Source organism: Toxorhynchites rutilus, chromosome 2 (assembly GCF_029784135.1).
Source record: "Toxorhynchites rutilus septentrionalis strain SRP chromosome 2, ASM2978413v1, whole genome shotgun sequence".
Lineage (NCBI taxonomy): Eukaryota > Metazoa > Arthropoda > Insecta > Diptera > Culicidae > Toxorhynchites > Toxorhynchites rutilus.
The window spans coordinates 315,640,373-315,655,584 of record NC_073745.1 but is presented as its reverse complement, the minus strand read 5'-3'; the positions used below and the strand labels follow the sequence as shown (position 1 = coordinate 315,655,584).

Sequence of the window (15,212 nt, the reverse complement as noted above, 5' to 3'; positions counted from 1 at the left end):
CCGACAGCATTTCTGGAGTGCATTTCTTCAAATTAATTTTCTTCTTGTGGGTCCCATTAAAAATTTGGTTCAAAACATTTTATATTTTTTTCAGAGCAAAACGCTGATGTGAACTTTGGCCCCACAGCCACTGCGCACCTTTGCCCCATAAGCAATTTTTGAACTAATCGAATTTTTAAAAAAAGCTCTTAAACTTTTTCACAGAAACGAATACGCACTATTATCTACTATAGCATGAAGGGTTTTGTGGTGGCGGTAATTTTGGATTTGCATTTTTCACGAATAACTGTTTTCTACTAGTCAAGCCCTTTCATTTGATACCCATATAGATGGGGTTCTGGGAAAATATGTAAACCGCCATTTTGTTGCGGCCGCCATCTTGGATTTTTAAGATCATGAAATACGTAGTTTTATAATGATTGCAGATATAAAGTGTGTTCCAAATTTCAGATCAATCGGTCAACAGGAAGGTGGTCAAATTTCTATTAATGTGGTTCAGCGCTACAGACAAACATGCAAACATATTACAGGGCAAGCTACATAAAACCGTTTAAAACGGTAGAAAGCGAAATATAATTGAAAACAAGTTGGAGTTATGTGGCGAACACATCGACAACATTATCATAACTTTGTCAACTTTAAAATAGCGACCAAGAGGATCACGCTTACTCCTCATGGACGCTATTTTAAAGTTGACAAAATTATGATCGTTTCACTCTTTATGAGCGTCTCGTTCATCTTGCGCATATTTTTGAGCATCTGAATTCGCTAAATTTGAAGCTTCAGGGCAAACAAAACGATCGGAATTCAGTTTAAAGACATTCTTCATGCGTTTATGTTAAAATCTGTCCCGAAATGTATCCTCCTTCAGAGGTTCGCGGTACCCTCAATTTGAATAGAAAAAGGACCGCAAAGGGAAACGGATTGGGAATCACTGATGTAAATCAAATAAACCATTTGTTCCCTGGTAGAAGATTTTCGGTATATTTGAGAGAATAAAAAAAGGTTTTTCAAACGACCCTACTTCAACATCCTGAGAGCGAAGTGAAGGATTTTCGATAGATTCTTTGTTCACTGGATGGCTGTACATCCTGTTATGTGAGTTTTGGTCGTATTTGTACGCTCTTTTTTATTATTTCTATCATTGGTTTGTGTGATTCAAGTTCCGATTTAATAATAAAATCACACAAATGAAGAATCACACAGAAACAGGTTTGCCTGTATATGAATATTGTTTGTGTCATTAAATAAAATCATCTAGCATGTAATTTGAGGCATTCTCACGATGCTGTTCTATTACTATCTATATTCGTTTATAATCAATTTCACATCATATGAAATGAATCATTCATCGATTCCTGATTAAGGCGGTTTTTTAAACTTTAGTCTGTATTGTCATTTATTTGCGTTGACATATTTCAACCATAAAAAAAAAACAAAACAACAGATTTTTTCGTGTTTCTCTCCAAATTCCAACAATGGTTCTCCTTTCCTACAAATTACTCCCGGTTTCTCTTGTTCTGTGCAATTTGTGTTGACGCGTGATAAAATAGCGGTGAGACAAAGATTCTTGGTTGTTATTTCCAATTGTACTTCGTTGCGCTACACAGGACCAAAGTACCTAATTGTGTGTTTTTTTTTTTCAATTTCTATTTTCTTCCCTGCACACGCGATCCATCCCCAGATGACATCCCCATTCAAGGTCCGAAAGAGGAGAACGGCCAGCTAAGCAGCATCAACGAGGAGGGCGAAGGCGTTGGTGATGGGCCCAAGGCGACATCCGGCACGGGCGCAGGCCCTGGCGGCGGCGGTGGCAGCGGCGGTGGTAAGATGAAAGACTCCAAAACTCACAAGGTACTCGGTGGGTTTAAGAAGTTGATAGATAAGGACAAGGAGAAGGAGAAGGAAAAGGATGACGGTGCCAAACAGACAGGGGTGCTGGTGGGGGCGGCTGCGAAAAAGGCGTCGGCCGTTAAGGAAAAGCTGGCGGGTAAACAGTCACTCCAGATGCAAACCGGAAGCGCGGAACTGTTTGAGGTGGAGAAAACCAGCCCGCTGCTGATGGCGAAGCGCAAAAGTAGTAGTATTGATATTATTAGCATGCCGGCGGGTATGGAGCTGATCACCTCGAAGCAATCGGTCGCGCTTACCAATGGGGGCGTTTTGCTCGGCAGCGGTGGTGGAGGTGGGGGTGATGAGAAGAGCATGCATAGCTTGGATGCGCTCGATCGAAACGGGGGCAGCAATCCGCTGGAGGTGGGAGAATCCTTCGATTCTGGCAACGATATGACTATCAATAATAATAATAATAATTTGGAGAAGTCGGTGCAGGAGATCAAAACGCATGGCAGTATACAAGTTAGTCAAGTATAAAAAATTCGGACCTTCCAATGAGTTTTTTTCGGTTTGTTTGTAGCCTTATTTTATTTTATTTTAGTTTTGGTGTATGTATGCTAGTATGAATATTTTTGTTATTTTTACTTGGAATAAATGGGTCTTTTATATGTGAGTCCTAGAACGTTTCGCTTCCCCTAACAGCAAAGCTAGTATGGGAGTATGTTGATAGCACTTGTTTGATCCGCGATTATTTGAGTTTTTCGTTATTTAATATTTTTTTCTTTTGAGTGTATCATTTTTCGACATTGATGCTAATTATGGATAGGCAGCGTTATTATCTCTATACCAAATTGATTGAATTTTGAACAAAACCAACAAAGTATTATGGCTTAGAAAATATCTGTCTGTAGTGTTTCTGTTGTAACAAGTAGAGCTCCACTATGTCTTCCACTATCGGTTCGTTTAACAGAAACTGTTCAGCGAGCTCGCTCATTACCGTCCTTTTTGGAAACAAGTAAATTCAGGTTCGATTAGTTTGTTTCATTAGAAAACTCATCGCTTTCTCATTGCACTAGTGGATATCCTCGCCGTAATACACTCACCCATCTACAATCGTTTGGTTTTGATGTAGGACTACGTCTTTCATTTTTGTAGCGGGGTGTAAGTTCGAGGTTTCGAAAACGAGAGCTTGACGCTTGGAGTACAAGGTTTTGAACGTTAATACCTCTTTTTCGGCTGAACGAAGCGAAATGATAATCACTTCATTCTAAACATAGAATGTCCAAGAGTAATGTGATTAGTAATTATTGACCCGAAAACATGTTTCAATAGCTTAAAAATTGCTTTGAAAACAGGCTATTGGAAACACAAAAACCTGCATATAAGCTGGTGCTAGCTAGATAGTTCATATAGAGGCGAATGAACTGCAAAGTTTAAAGCCTCTTAAAAACAAAGAAAGAAAGAAAGAAGATAGTTCACTCATTTATGATTGCGCAGTGGTTGATGTACGATTCGCTTGTATCTGTGTGTTTCCCTAACACAGGTTTAAAACCAAAGAGCCTGGGGAAATTGGCATTGTAAAATAGATGCAAGGTACGGGTACTTATTCGCATGCATTTCTGCAGACCGGAATGAGTTTTCCCCACACAGATTTCAAAACCAATGAACCTGGGAAATCTGCGTTGTACCCGCAAGCATTTTTGCACTCCGGCATATGTGCGGACTTCAAAAGCGGTGGGAACACAACGTTTTGGCTCGGTTATTCAAGACCCCATTGGAAGATCATTTAATGTCTTCAGCTCACTGAACTACTACATATACCGTTTGCCAAAATGTTGATAACAATTTACTGCGTTAACGTCGATTGAACAATATGCTTTTAACTTACATGTTAAAATCAAAACTTAGTGCCTGAAGTTCATCAAATCCGTTCCGTTCACATGTTTTGGAAGTCCTTGATGAATGAATGAAGTGAACAAGGCATCATGCTATAAGTCAGAACTGAAACGAAGATCAAAATCTTTGATTTTTTAATGATTTTTTTAAATAGTGATTTTTGCTGAAAAAACAATTTTTGTTTTTCGAATAGATGAGCGTAATCGAGACAGTATTTTGGCGTTCAAATCGAGAATGAAAGCGAAGATGATAGGTGATTGTTTTCTGTCTCAAATAAAGTGAGGCATAAACGGAGAATAGAAGGGTGAGTTTTATCTGTGGATGAGTGTTTTTGAACGAATTTCGATGCGATTTTGCCCATACCTGCCTATGCGTCCAGCTGACCACAGCATAACAATAAACCCAAAAAAATAAAACATACATCCTCGAATATAACTTAACCAATCACTAATATGTCCCAACACCTACTTTAATTCCAACATTCGGAAAAAAATCACGAAAATCCGTTTTTTCAGACCTTCCAGAGTAGGGTTCCCCCCTCAAAAGAAGTGAGAGGGGATAGTGTCAAATGATATATGATGGGATTGCAAAGATTATGAATGATAGAACAAACAAACAAATTCATAAATTCCGACAGAGTTTTTTTTGTTCCCTGGAGGCTTATTGAACTCCCTTCCTGCTGAAGTAGCCTCAGGTTTGCGAGAAGAATGGTTCGAATTCCGGTTTAAAAATATCAGTCAGCAATTATCTTTTTCTCATGGAACGTTTTTTTTTACAATCCAAAAGCCAGACGACGAATATCGACAATAAGGATCTCATAGAAATGGTGATGGTGGTCCAGTGATCCAGTGATGATCCAGAGATCGAGCAGAAGACGGATAAATTCCTGCTCCTGGTCCGAACTAAAGTTTTGATTTTTAATTCCAGCTTAGGTAGGCCTCCACTGACGACCGAAAAAATATAGATGCTTTTTTTGCCTTTTCTCAGTGAAACACAAACCAGGTGTCGGTTTTATCTCGACTCCAAGTGTTGGTGTTGCCCATAGTGGATTGGAAATTGAAAAACAAAGCTTTTGAGCATCGTCAAGCTACAAAACCATCTATCTTCTAACACAATACACTGAACAATGATCTAAAATGAATTATGCTCACAAAAAGTATCGAATTTCACAAAATTTTCTGACTAATCGAAGTGAAACAAACCCTGACTATTGAATGCTTGATGGAAAAAAAATGGTATTTTGCAACGTGAAATTGCTCTGTTATATAAACTAACAAATGATTTCTACCTCAATCATATCACGCTCAGTAACATTTACATGTTATGGTTGCAAGCTATCCGATCCGTTGAGGGTTTTAAAAATAACCCATTGAGCGCAAGTTTAACCTTGGCATTTAAGAACCGATGAAAGAAGCTTCAGGGAAAAAAACAGTTTTCCTACATCCGCGCTTTAACTTCCCTGGATCGAATATTTTTCCATCAGCACAGGGTAAAGAACCGGGTCAGGTAGTTTCAGAATACGATTCAACAAAATTGTTGCTTAGCAGAACTTAGCAAAACTTCATTGTAAACACTGGAAAAGTATGGTAAAGGTTCGAAAATCGGCTAATGAACCTCAACCGTCTACATCTACTGAAGAGCCAACATGTGGAAGTAGATCTCCGGAAGCCGATGAAATAGACGATTATCTAGCTGAGCTATTTGAAAGTTCTGAGGACACTCCATCAAACATCATGTCTACTTTCCAAGACAAGAACAGATTCGCCAACTCAACTTTCGGAACTCTACAAAATGATGGTTAGAGAATGAAATGTAGGAATTTATTTATGTTATCATAAAAAAATATCAAACATATTTTTAAAACAAAATTTTATTGAAAAAAAAATATTTTGTAACTTAAAATTCATTTTTCTTAAAGATGTTTTTATAACATGAAAAAGTTGTTGTTACAAACAATTGTTCCTGTAAAAGTGCCCATTTCCGATGTATGGGTGACTTGTTGCAAATTGTGAGGGCTAGTCATATTTTTCTCAGAATTAAAAAAACCTTCTTGAGAAAAATGAATTTCAATCCTTAAAATATTTTTTTCAGTGTCAATTTCTTTAAGAAATTTTCGATATATTTTTATGAAAATTTTTTACAATTTCTACATTACATCCTTTAACCAGAATATTGTAGATGTTATAGTTTTTAAGTTACAATTTTGACGTAGGACTACGTTTTTCATTTCTGTACCGAGGTGTAAGTTCAAAGTTTCGAAAACGGGAGAGTGAGGCTGGAGTGCAAGGTTTTGAACATTAATATTTCTTTACCGGCTGAATGGAGTTGTATAATAATAACTTAATTCGAAAGATAAAATGTCAAAGAGTTATATGATTGGTCCAAAAATCGTTTCATTGGCTTAAAAATTGCTTTCAAAACAGGTTATGAAATTATAACAATCTAGCTCATTGATGATGATTGCTTTTGTGGTGATCGGAATGTGTTCTCGAACACGGACGCAAAATCAAGGCACCTGCAGAAACCGTCATTGCGAATACATGCAGGCTGTGATTGCTTTTACTCGCTTGCAATTGCGCTGGAGCGAATGAAGATTTGCTCATTCAGTTCCCGTAATGTAATCGTATCCAAGAGCATCAGTTGCTTTTGCAAAACCTTTTTGTAAAAAACCACGCAAACCCAACAGTTCTTTTCTGGACCATCAACAAGTTCGAAATAGTTAAATTTTATGTTAATAACAAATTCATACTTATACTCATCCACTTACACACTAACAAGGAGAGCTTTCAGCAATGTTTAGAAGTAATTATTCATTCATTCATTGAGAATTGATTCAGATGCAATTTCAAACAAATGATTACAGAGCCAGCGGTAGTCCTATGTTTACCTTACGGTTATATCACAGATATAACCCACTTATAATTTTTTTTGGTCAAAAAAAAAAATTTGGGGGTTTGATAAAATCGTTGGAAAATTAATGAACTATTTAGGAAAAATAACATTCCGAAAAAAAAATTCTTATTTCTCTGATGTTCAAGGAATTTGAAACCTTTCTCAGCTAAGCTTTCGAGTTTTTTCTCTCACATGAGAATCTTTCTCAAAATCAACTCTATACAGCCAAAAGAAACGTTCCACTTCAGAACAACTCTTTCTGCCGAACAACTGTCGATCATGCAACGCTACAATCGGCTTTCAACAGACTGAAGTCCCCGACCTCAGTTGGACCAGATGGAATCCCAGCATTGATTCTAAAAAAAATATTGGGGGTTGTGTCCAAGACACGACCGGCTTGTTGATGTAGAACTACGCTGTTATTTTATTCAATTCGCTTGTTTACAACTTCGGATATTATTTTAGAATGCTGCGAAATTTAGGAAATAAGTGTTTAGTAGAATGGTTTGTTCGATTTGAAATGGTTTTGTAGAATCAGTTGATGATAATTGACTGATGATTCATTTTTACCCTCGCAGAACGATACACAAACTGATCAAATATCGCACTTTTTTCATACCGATGCATTGGAATGTATCTCGAACACTATTCCGGTGGTCGTTTTCGCAGTTTTGCGACTGACCCTCGAATCTAACTTACTCATAATATTCCAGCACGACATTCAGAACCTTAACGCCTGCTTCGTCATGGCGTCAGTGTTCGAAGCATTGACGCAATGTCAAGGGCATAACGCCCTTACGATCACGCAAAACAATCGATGTTCATCGCTTCGCATCAAGAACGATACTGAAAGTTTGCCTCAGCGAGATCCAATATTTATGCTCTAGACAAATATTCCTCTTCGTTGCTCGTCGATAAAGTGCTCGTTATTGACGTCACGGGTAGTAAATCTCACAAAATTGCCCCTTTTGAAAAAGTAATCTGATTCGTTTTCAAAGATATCAAGTATGCTTAGTTACTTGAATGATCGATGTCTTTACTCCCACAACGTTTCAATGCTATCTGAGATGGTGCTGCCAACTTCTAGGACGAGTTGGCATGAAATCCGTCTATGGTCGTGCTCTCTGGTCCATCAAGTCAAGTATCGGTCGAGCAGGAGCTTAGCGATCGGCATTAGTTCTTTCGGATTTGCGTACGGGATTGTTAGAAGAAGCTTTGCAGGATACATTGTTGATCAAACTCAACAAATGATATCTTCGAGAAGATCATCCCGATTATGTGTGATTAGAAAACCGCAAAACCACAAACCATAAATGAACAGCTAAGACTACCATTTGTGCTGTGTTCTCCTCGATATTTTCCTATTCGTTCATGATTCATAGCATCAACATTTTAGAACAATTTGTATTGAAGGAGTAACGTCCAGAACCCACAAATATAAAGAGTCGAAATAAATTTGGTCCTCTTTTTACGTAAGTGAGAAGTGTCAGATAGACACTTTATAAAGTTATAAACTTGGTTCTTAAGATGGAAACTACCTAAAATCCTAATTTTCATTATCATATGATCAATTTGAATTACGACAGATTTTTAAAAAGGGCGTGTTCAAATCCATTGATTTTTCTGTTAAAAAATCGTGAATCAAAATAACATTCCGAAAAAAAATTGTTTTTTCTCTGATGTTCAAGGAATTTGCAACCTTTCTCAGCAAAGCTTTCGAGTGTTTTCTCACATGAGAGTCTTTCTCAAGATCAATTCTATGCAGCCACAAGAAGCGTTCCACTTTAGAACAACTCTTTCCGTGGCATAACTGTCGATGATCCAACGCTACAATTTGCCTTCAACAGACTGAAATCCCCGATCTCCGTTGGACCAGATGGAATCCCAGCATTGATTCACTTTCACTTTGGAAGAGAGCATACATTGTTCCGACTCACAACATTGTTCCGGTTTCAACGGAAATATTTTGCATTGGCTGAAATTTGATTTGATCGAACGCTCCCTCATGGTGAAAATTGGGGATTGTCTTTCTGATGAATGCTCAACAACATCAGGAATACCTCAAGGTAGTCATCCTGGTCCTTTGATATTCTTGATGTACTTCAATGGTGTAAATCTTGTACTCGGATTTCCTTCGCTGGCGATTTGAAGTTGTTTTTCAAGTGAGGTCTGAGGGTGACGCATTATTTCTCCAGCGGCAATAGGAAATTTTCTGGAAATGGTACGTGGACAATCGCATGACACTGAGTCCAAATAAATTTTTCACGATCACTTCCTCAAGAAGGAAAGACCAAATTAATTTCAGCTATCATCCTAATGGTGTCCAGCTAGCTAAAGTCGACTGGCTTATTTCAAAGCTCATGTCAACTACATCGTTGGGAAAACCTCCCGCAGCCTCGGTTTCATTACGCGAATTGCGAGAGATTTCACCGTTGTTCATTGCTTGAAATTTTTGTTCTGTGCTTTTATTCGCTCTACACTGGAATACTGTTCAGCGATTTGGAGTCCGTATTATCTGAATGGAGCCAACAGAATCGAAGCTGTGCAAAGGCGGTTTATTCGATTCGCTTTACGACGTTTGCTATGGAACAACCCTCATCAGCTACCAAGTTATGAGAGCCGATGCCAACTAATCAGTATCGAAACGTTCCAACCTCGAAATCTACGAAAACCGTCTTTCTTCGAGTACCTTTCCGGCTTACTAACTACGGATGCAACTTAGCCGTTCAAGGACTAAGCATTTGATCAACAAAGTATCTACGGGGCTCTTCGACTATCATAATCCACGAAGTGCAGTTTGTCAAAATTTCATTGTAATGATCAAGAATTTTTACTAATATCATTAGGGCAGTAATGTGCCGGTTGATATATGAATCAAATAAACAAATTGTAGATATGTTTATGAATTTTCTCAATACCATGAGTAGATTGTTTTTACATTTATTTTTATAGCTAGAGATACAACCATCTCCACGATTCAATCATTAGCTTCGTAGACTTTCCGGTTACAGAGCTAGAAGTTACGTAACACGCGTACCCCGCTCCCACTCCCTTGGAACTCGTGCAAATATTTGTGTATGGTCAAATAAACAAACAATTTATCGAAACTTCTCCCCGCTTATCAGCTCTGGCGAATCTAGTGCCATCCTCCACCAATAGTCTCGAGATGACAACAGCGGCAACCTGTGCAACGGCGATAACTCAAACAGACACTATGTCATCACGTTTCATTTTTGTGCGCATAAAGTTTGCGGCCGGCGTAAAACATCCGAATGATTCGACAAAATTTGCTATCGGGTCGTACACACAGCAACATGACTGGCATATTCCTATATCATGAAACTCGTTATGTTCGTTTGTCACTATCGGTTGTGTTGGGCGGCAACGCTTCCAAACGCTTGTTATTCAGTCAGCGACCATTCGATCCGAAATGGGACTATGATTTTTTTTCTCGGTTTTATTTTGTTGTTTTTGTTTTCGTTTCGACAATAAGTGGGTGCATAGCACCCATGAAAACAAATGAGCGTAAGAACAAAACATACGTTGAAATTCCACCAGTAAAGCAATACGCTATACACCTAGTAATTCAGTTGCCAAAAGTACATAAAGCATGTGCGTGATTTGCTCTGAGCAGAACCTCACTTCTAAAATAGGGGAAAACCATCGACAGAAGAAATACAAATAATTGCGTACATAATAATATCTCTTCTGCTTGTAATTATGCCATTTATCAGCGAAATAATAATAATAATTAAAAAAACACTTTGTGAACGAAACATCAAGACGCAACAACAACAAAAGCATTCTTTGCTATTTATTCTAAGGTACGGAAGTGCAACCAATAGAAACGTTCTATATGTCTTTAAAAAGGAGAACTTTAAATACAATTTACAGTTGAGAAGTTATTATCGATGAATGTGACTGTTACTTGCATGATATTCATATTATACAAAAGAAGAAAAAAACAAAACCAGCAAGAATTCAAGCGAATAAAAAACACTCAATCACACACACTAAATATACAATTATACAGCAAAATTATTCAAGGGAAATCGTGTAATAATCAAACAAAGTACGTTCGATAAAACACATCTAAAAATCTGAAGAAAAAAAAGGAAAATCATTCATTAAAGCAAAAGTGACTTTAAAACACATCACGCACTCACATACACAGAGACACACTTGCGGCCGTAGAATACCCGAAACATGCAACGTTGAAACAAACAAAAAAACCTAATAAAACTGACTACGTGTAAGTTTGACTGTAATATTTTACTTTTGGGTGTAAATACTTAACAACAATTAGATGAAAAAAGAGAGAAGAAAAGAAGTTGAAGAGGATCTAGAAAGCTAGCTTGCAATTAATTCAATGAATGAATAACGTGAACGTATAATGATTCATTTTCGTGTATCACGTATGTGTTATATTTAAAGTATTATTTAAAATATCTTGCGTAAAAAAGGAAACTATTGTTAACACGCTACGTTTAGTTCAATGATTTCAAAATCGAATGCTAATTGTAACCGATGATCGTTCTACTCGATCGTTTTGTTTTTACACTAATTTGGTTGATTTAATTTGCTTGCAAAATCACCAATTTCGGATCCGCATACGTTGCGCACTGCAATCGGTTGGGGTTAAACACTAAATGGGAACAGGCAAAGAGAATAGCATCTAATAATTTCCGGGTAGGGAGAGAAAAGTGTGTATAATTATATTAGAAAAAATATATGAGAAAGACAAGAAATATATTACCGTTACAGAAAATAAAAAAAAGAAATATTTCGGCTATATCGATGACATCCCGGGGTAAATTGTGGTCATTGTGTCTCATTTTGGTATTTTGCTCTTCGATAACTCACGAATGTTTTTATTTCCCTACAAAGATTTTAGCCGGAATGGCATGTCATGAACATTTGCAACTCGGAAAACAAAACTCCACCGATCAAAAATCGAACCCAATCCCTACATCCATACTGGTCGTAAATTCACATGAGAATTCACGCTTTACTAGCAACTGAGAAAATTCAAACCCTATTCTAGTCAACACACTTCTTCCATACTCGGGGTACAAAAAAGATTATGAAAAATCGCAGAAATATCAAAATACAGTGGAATCCGTTTATAATGACATCGAAGGGAGGTCATAATGAGCGTACGTCACACAAAGCGTTTTGCGAAAAACCCGTTTTATATGTAAATATGGAAAGAAGTCATTATATTCAGTATCAGTATAAGTACGTATAAGCGAGGTCATAATAATAGGATTCTACTGTATAAAATAATATTTGGAAATTTTCAGCGTCATTCCAGTTTCCGCATTAGACCTTTCAAAAGACATTTGCCTTTTTTGAAAATCGACACTTCAGGACCCTGAGTAAAATACTTCATCGGAAATTGCACCATGATCTGCAACAAACCATACCTAATCTCGTTATAACCATTTAGTGAACAGATGAGTTCAAGAGTATTCTGGTTGGGCTATCCATACACCCAAAATTAATTTTTAGCACATGTTTTGGCATCCCATCCAATAAGCCTGAAAATAACAGAGAATGCGCTACTCCCCAATACTTGTATATCATTTGCATAATATATATGCTAGAGCAATATAAGATCAATATGAGCGGCGAAACAGGAGGCACATTGCTAATAAGCACGTATGAAAGTTTTTCTATAGTTCGCCAAATACACGGCCCAGGCAGAAAAAGATATAGATTCTCGTTTATGCTCTTCTTTTTACTCTTAGAAAACACGTTCCAACTTCATTTTATAGTGAGGTGTAATATTATCACGCATTTATACAACAGCACCAGTAGCTATGTGGATAGCGTGGTCGTGTTAAATAACCTTGCATTCCATCTGGCTTTGGTACGATCCCCGTTGACATCGTATGGAACTTTTTTTTTGTACAATGCCAGAAGAGATAAACAAAATAAAAAAGAAATAGATGTCTACTCCCATACAAACAAACATTTTCAAGCTTTTGAAACAGCATTTGACCCTTGAGCACACGAAAAAGCATTATTTCTGCCGAAAATGAAATATTTCTGCCTACGTTAGTTTGGGTGTAGCTTCATTCCAGTTTTCACTTCCGATCCCTTGAAATGAAGTTAATTTTTCTTGAAAGATAGCTCTCTTTTGCAAGATAGCACTCTTTTGCACAATCTCAATTTTCAATGTCTATCAACGCAAGCGATGTAAGAACAATTGTCGGCTTTACAATATATTTTGAGAGCCTGTGTAACACTAGGCAGCTGAGAACTTTTTCGATTGAACCAAGCGTTCTGAGTCGCGCGCGATGTTAGTTGACAAGTTTTTCTTCAATTGCTTTTGACATTTGAATTTTTGTGTCGTTAAATTCGAAAAAAATCGAACAAAAGTGAAAATGTTAAAATAAGCAAAACATTTTTATTTAGGTTTGGTAAAAGTTAATATCCGGGTGCCGGGTGTCGAGAAGTTTATTTAAATTGTTTCCAATTGGAATAGACTCACTCGAAGAAAAACAAGAGTGGGTTTGATAGTCGAGTAGGATCGAACGGAATACATGATGGAATTTGTCATTTCGGTTACTGGAGAGACAAGCAATGAGAGAGAGAAAACAAAATAATTCCTCTCCCGTACGATGAATTTCTTTGCCTCGCTTATTATTTGCTCGTCTTACCAACACTGTTCGAGAATGGATTAGATAACGCACGGCTCCTCGTTAGCATAGCGCTTAAACTACAAAAATATTTATTTCAGTAATTGTCCTTATTATAATGTATAAATGAAGCTTACAAATTCAGTGCCCATCTTCTTAAATGGCACTAACGTTCCTAGAGCAACTTCGTCGTCTCAACGTAGTATTACTTGTGTTATTTTTATTCGTACTTAGTTGAGATTTCTATGCCAAATAACAAAAACAAATAACGAAAACGCGTGACCACAGTGCAAGACGGAGGAAATTTTTTTGACGAAAAATTCCCCCAACCAGAACGGGAATCGAACCCGAACCCCCGGGATGTTAGATTTGACGCTAACTTTTCCCACCCCCACTATATGTCCATATTACCAGCATCGAAAAAAATGTTGTACTTTTCAGTCTGTTTTTTTTTCAGTGAAAAAAGATTGAAATTTTTTTTTTGTAAAATATTTGGCCAATTAGGTATATAAACAGTATATTAAATTGCAAGGAACTGCATCAAAGTTCTTATAACATGTCCGTTTTACCCCCACCTCTCCTATATAAAGGGTGATATGATATCAAATTGCATCACGGAAAAAACGCTGTAGAAATTCGCCCAGTAGACCGATCCTTTTGAAAATTTTAGACAGTAAAATAAAAACTATTAAACAACTTTTGGCATTTTCTTTTTATTCATACTTCGAGCCCAAGCCCGTATGCTCGTACCTTCCTCTTTACCCCGTCCATAAGGTTCTGTACAACGTCAGGTTGTAGTTTTTTTTTGAACAGAAATCCATTTTCTCTTGAAGTCCGCCTCCGATTTGACAACTTTTGGGTTCTTCCGGAGGGCCTGCTTCATAATCGCCCAATATTTCTCTATTGGGCGAAGCTCCGGCGCGTTGGGCGGGTTCATTTCCTTTGGCACGAAGGTGACCCCGTTGGCTTCGTACCACTCCAACACGTCTTTTGAATAGTGGCACGAAGCGAGATCCGGCCAGAAGATGGTCGGGCCCTCGTGCTGCTTCAATAGTGGTAGTAAGCGCTTCTGTAGGCACTCCTTAAGGTAAACCTGCCCGTTTACCGTGCCGGTCATCACGAAGGGGGCGCTCCGCTTTCCGCAAGAGCAGATCGCTTGCCACACCATGTACTTTTTGGCAAACTTGGATAGTTTCTGCTTGCGAATCTCCTCCGGAACGCTGAATTGGTCCTCTGCGGAGAAGAACAACAGGCCCGGCAGCTGACGAAAGTCCGCTTTGACGTAGGTTTCGTCGTCCATTACCAGGCAATGCGGCTTCGTCAGCATTTCGGTGTACAGCTTCCGGGCTCGCGTCTTCCCCACCATGTTTTGCCTTTCGTCGCGGTTAGGAGCCTTCTGAACCTTGTATGTACGCAGGCCCTCCCGCTGCTTGGTCCGCTGGACGAATGAACTTGACAAATTCAGCTTATTGACGACATCCCGGACCGAACTTCTCGGATCACGTCTAAACTGCTTAACTACGCGCTTGTGATCTTTTTCACTGACGGAGCATCCATTTTTGCCGTTCTTCACCTTCCGGTCGATGGTGAGGTTCTCGAAGTATCGTTTTAGTACTCTGCTGACCGTGGATTGGACGATTCCCAGCATCTTACCGATGTCCCGATGTGACAACTCCGGATTCTCGAAATGAGTGCACAGGATTAATTCACGACGCTCTTTTTCGTTCGACGACATTTTTCCAAATTTACGAAAAATTGACAGTGAAGCATGGCCAACGTGATGTATACACTCTTATCTGATTATAAGCGAAAGCTGAATAATTCCTAAAAATTAAATTTCTACAGCGTTTTTTCCGTGATGCAATTTGATGTGACACACCCTTTATATTAGGGTGCCATTGAATTTATGTAGACTGTTCAGGAGCTGACTAGAACCAAAAGCAA

At 38.1% G+C, this 15,212-nt stretch overlaps 1 protein-coding gene across 3 annotated transcripts in view; it reads left to right on the top strand.

Annotated features, from left to right (window-relative positions):
* Nucleotides 1-2,504, top strand: part of LOC129764900 (hyccin) — a 51,427-nt gene extending 48,923 nt beyond the window's left edge. For all 3 annotated transcript variants that reach the window (XM_055764532.1, XM_055764530.1, XM_055764531.1), the window contains one exon: nt 1,685-2,504. In XM_055764532.1, coding sequence (XP_055620507.1) covers nt 1,685-2,373 — 689 coding nt within the window. In that variant the 3' untranslated portion in view covers nt 2,374-2,504. The remainder of the gene's footprint in view (nt 1-1,684) is intronic.
* Nucleotides 2,505-15,212: the final 12,708 nt, after the last annotated feature.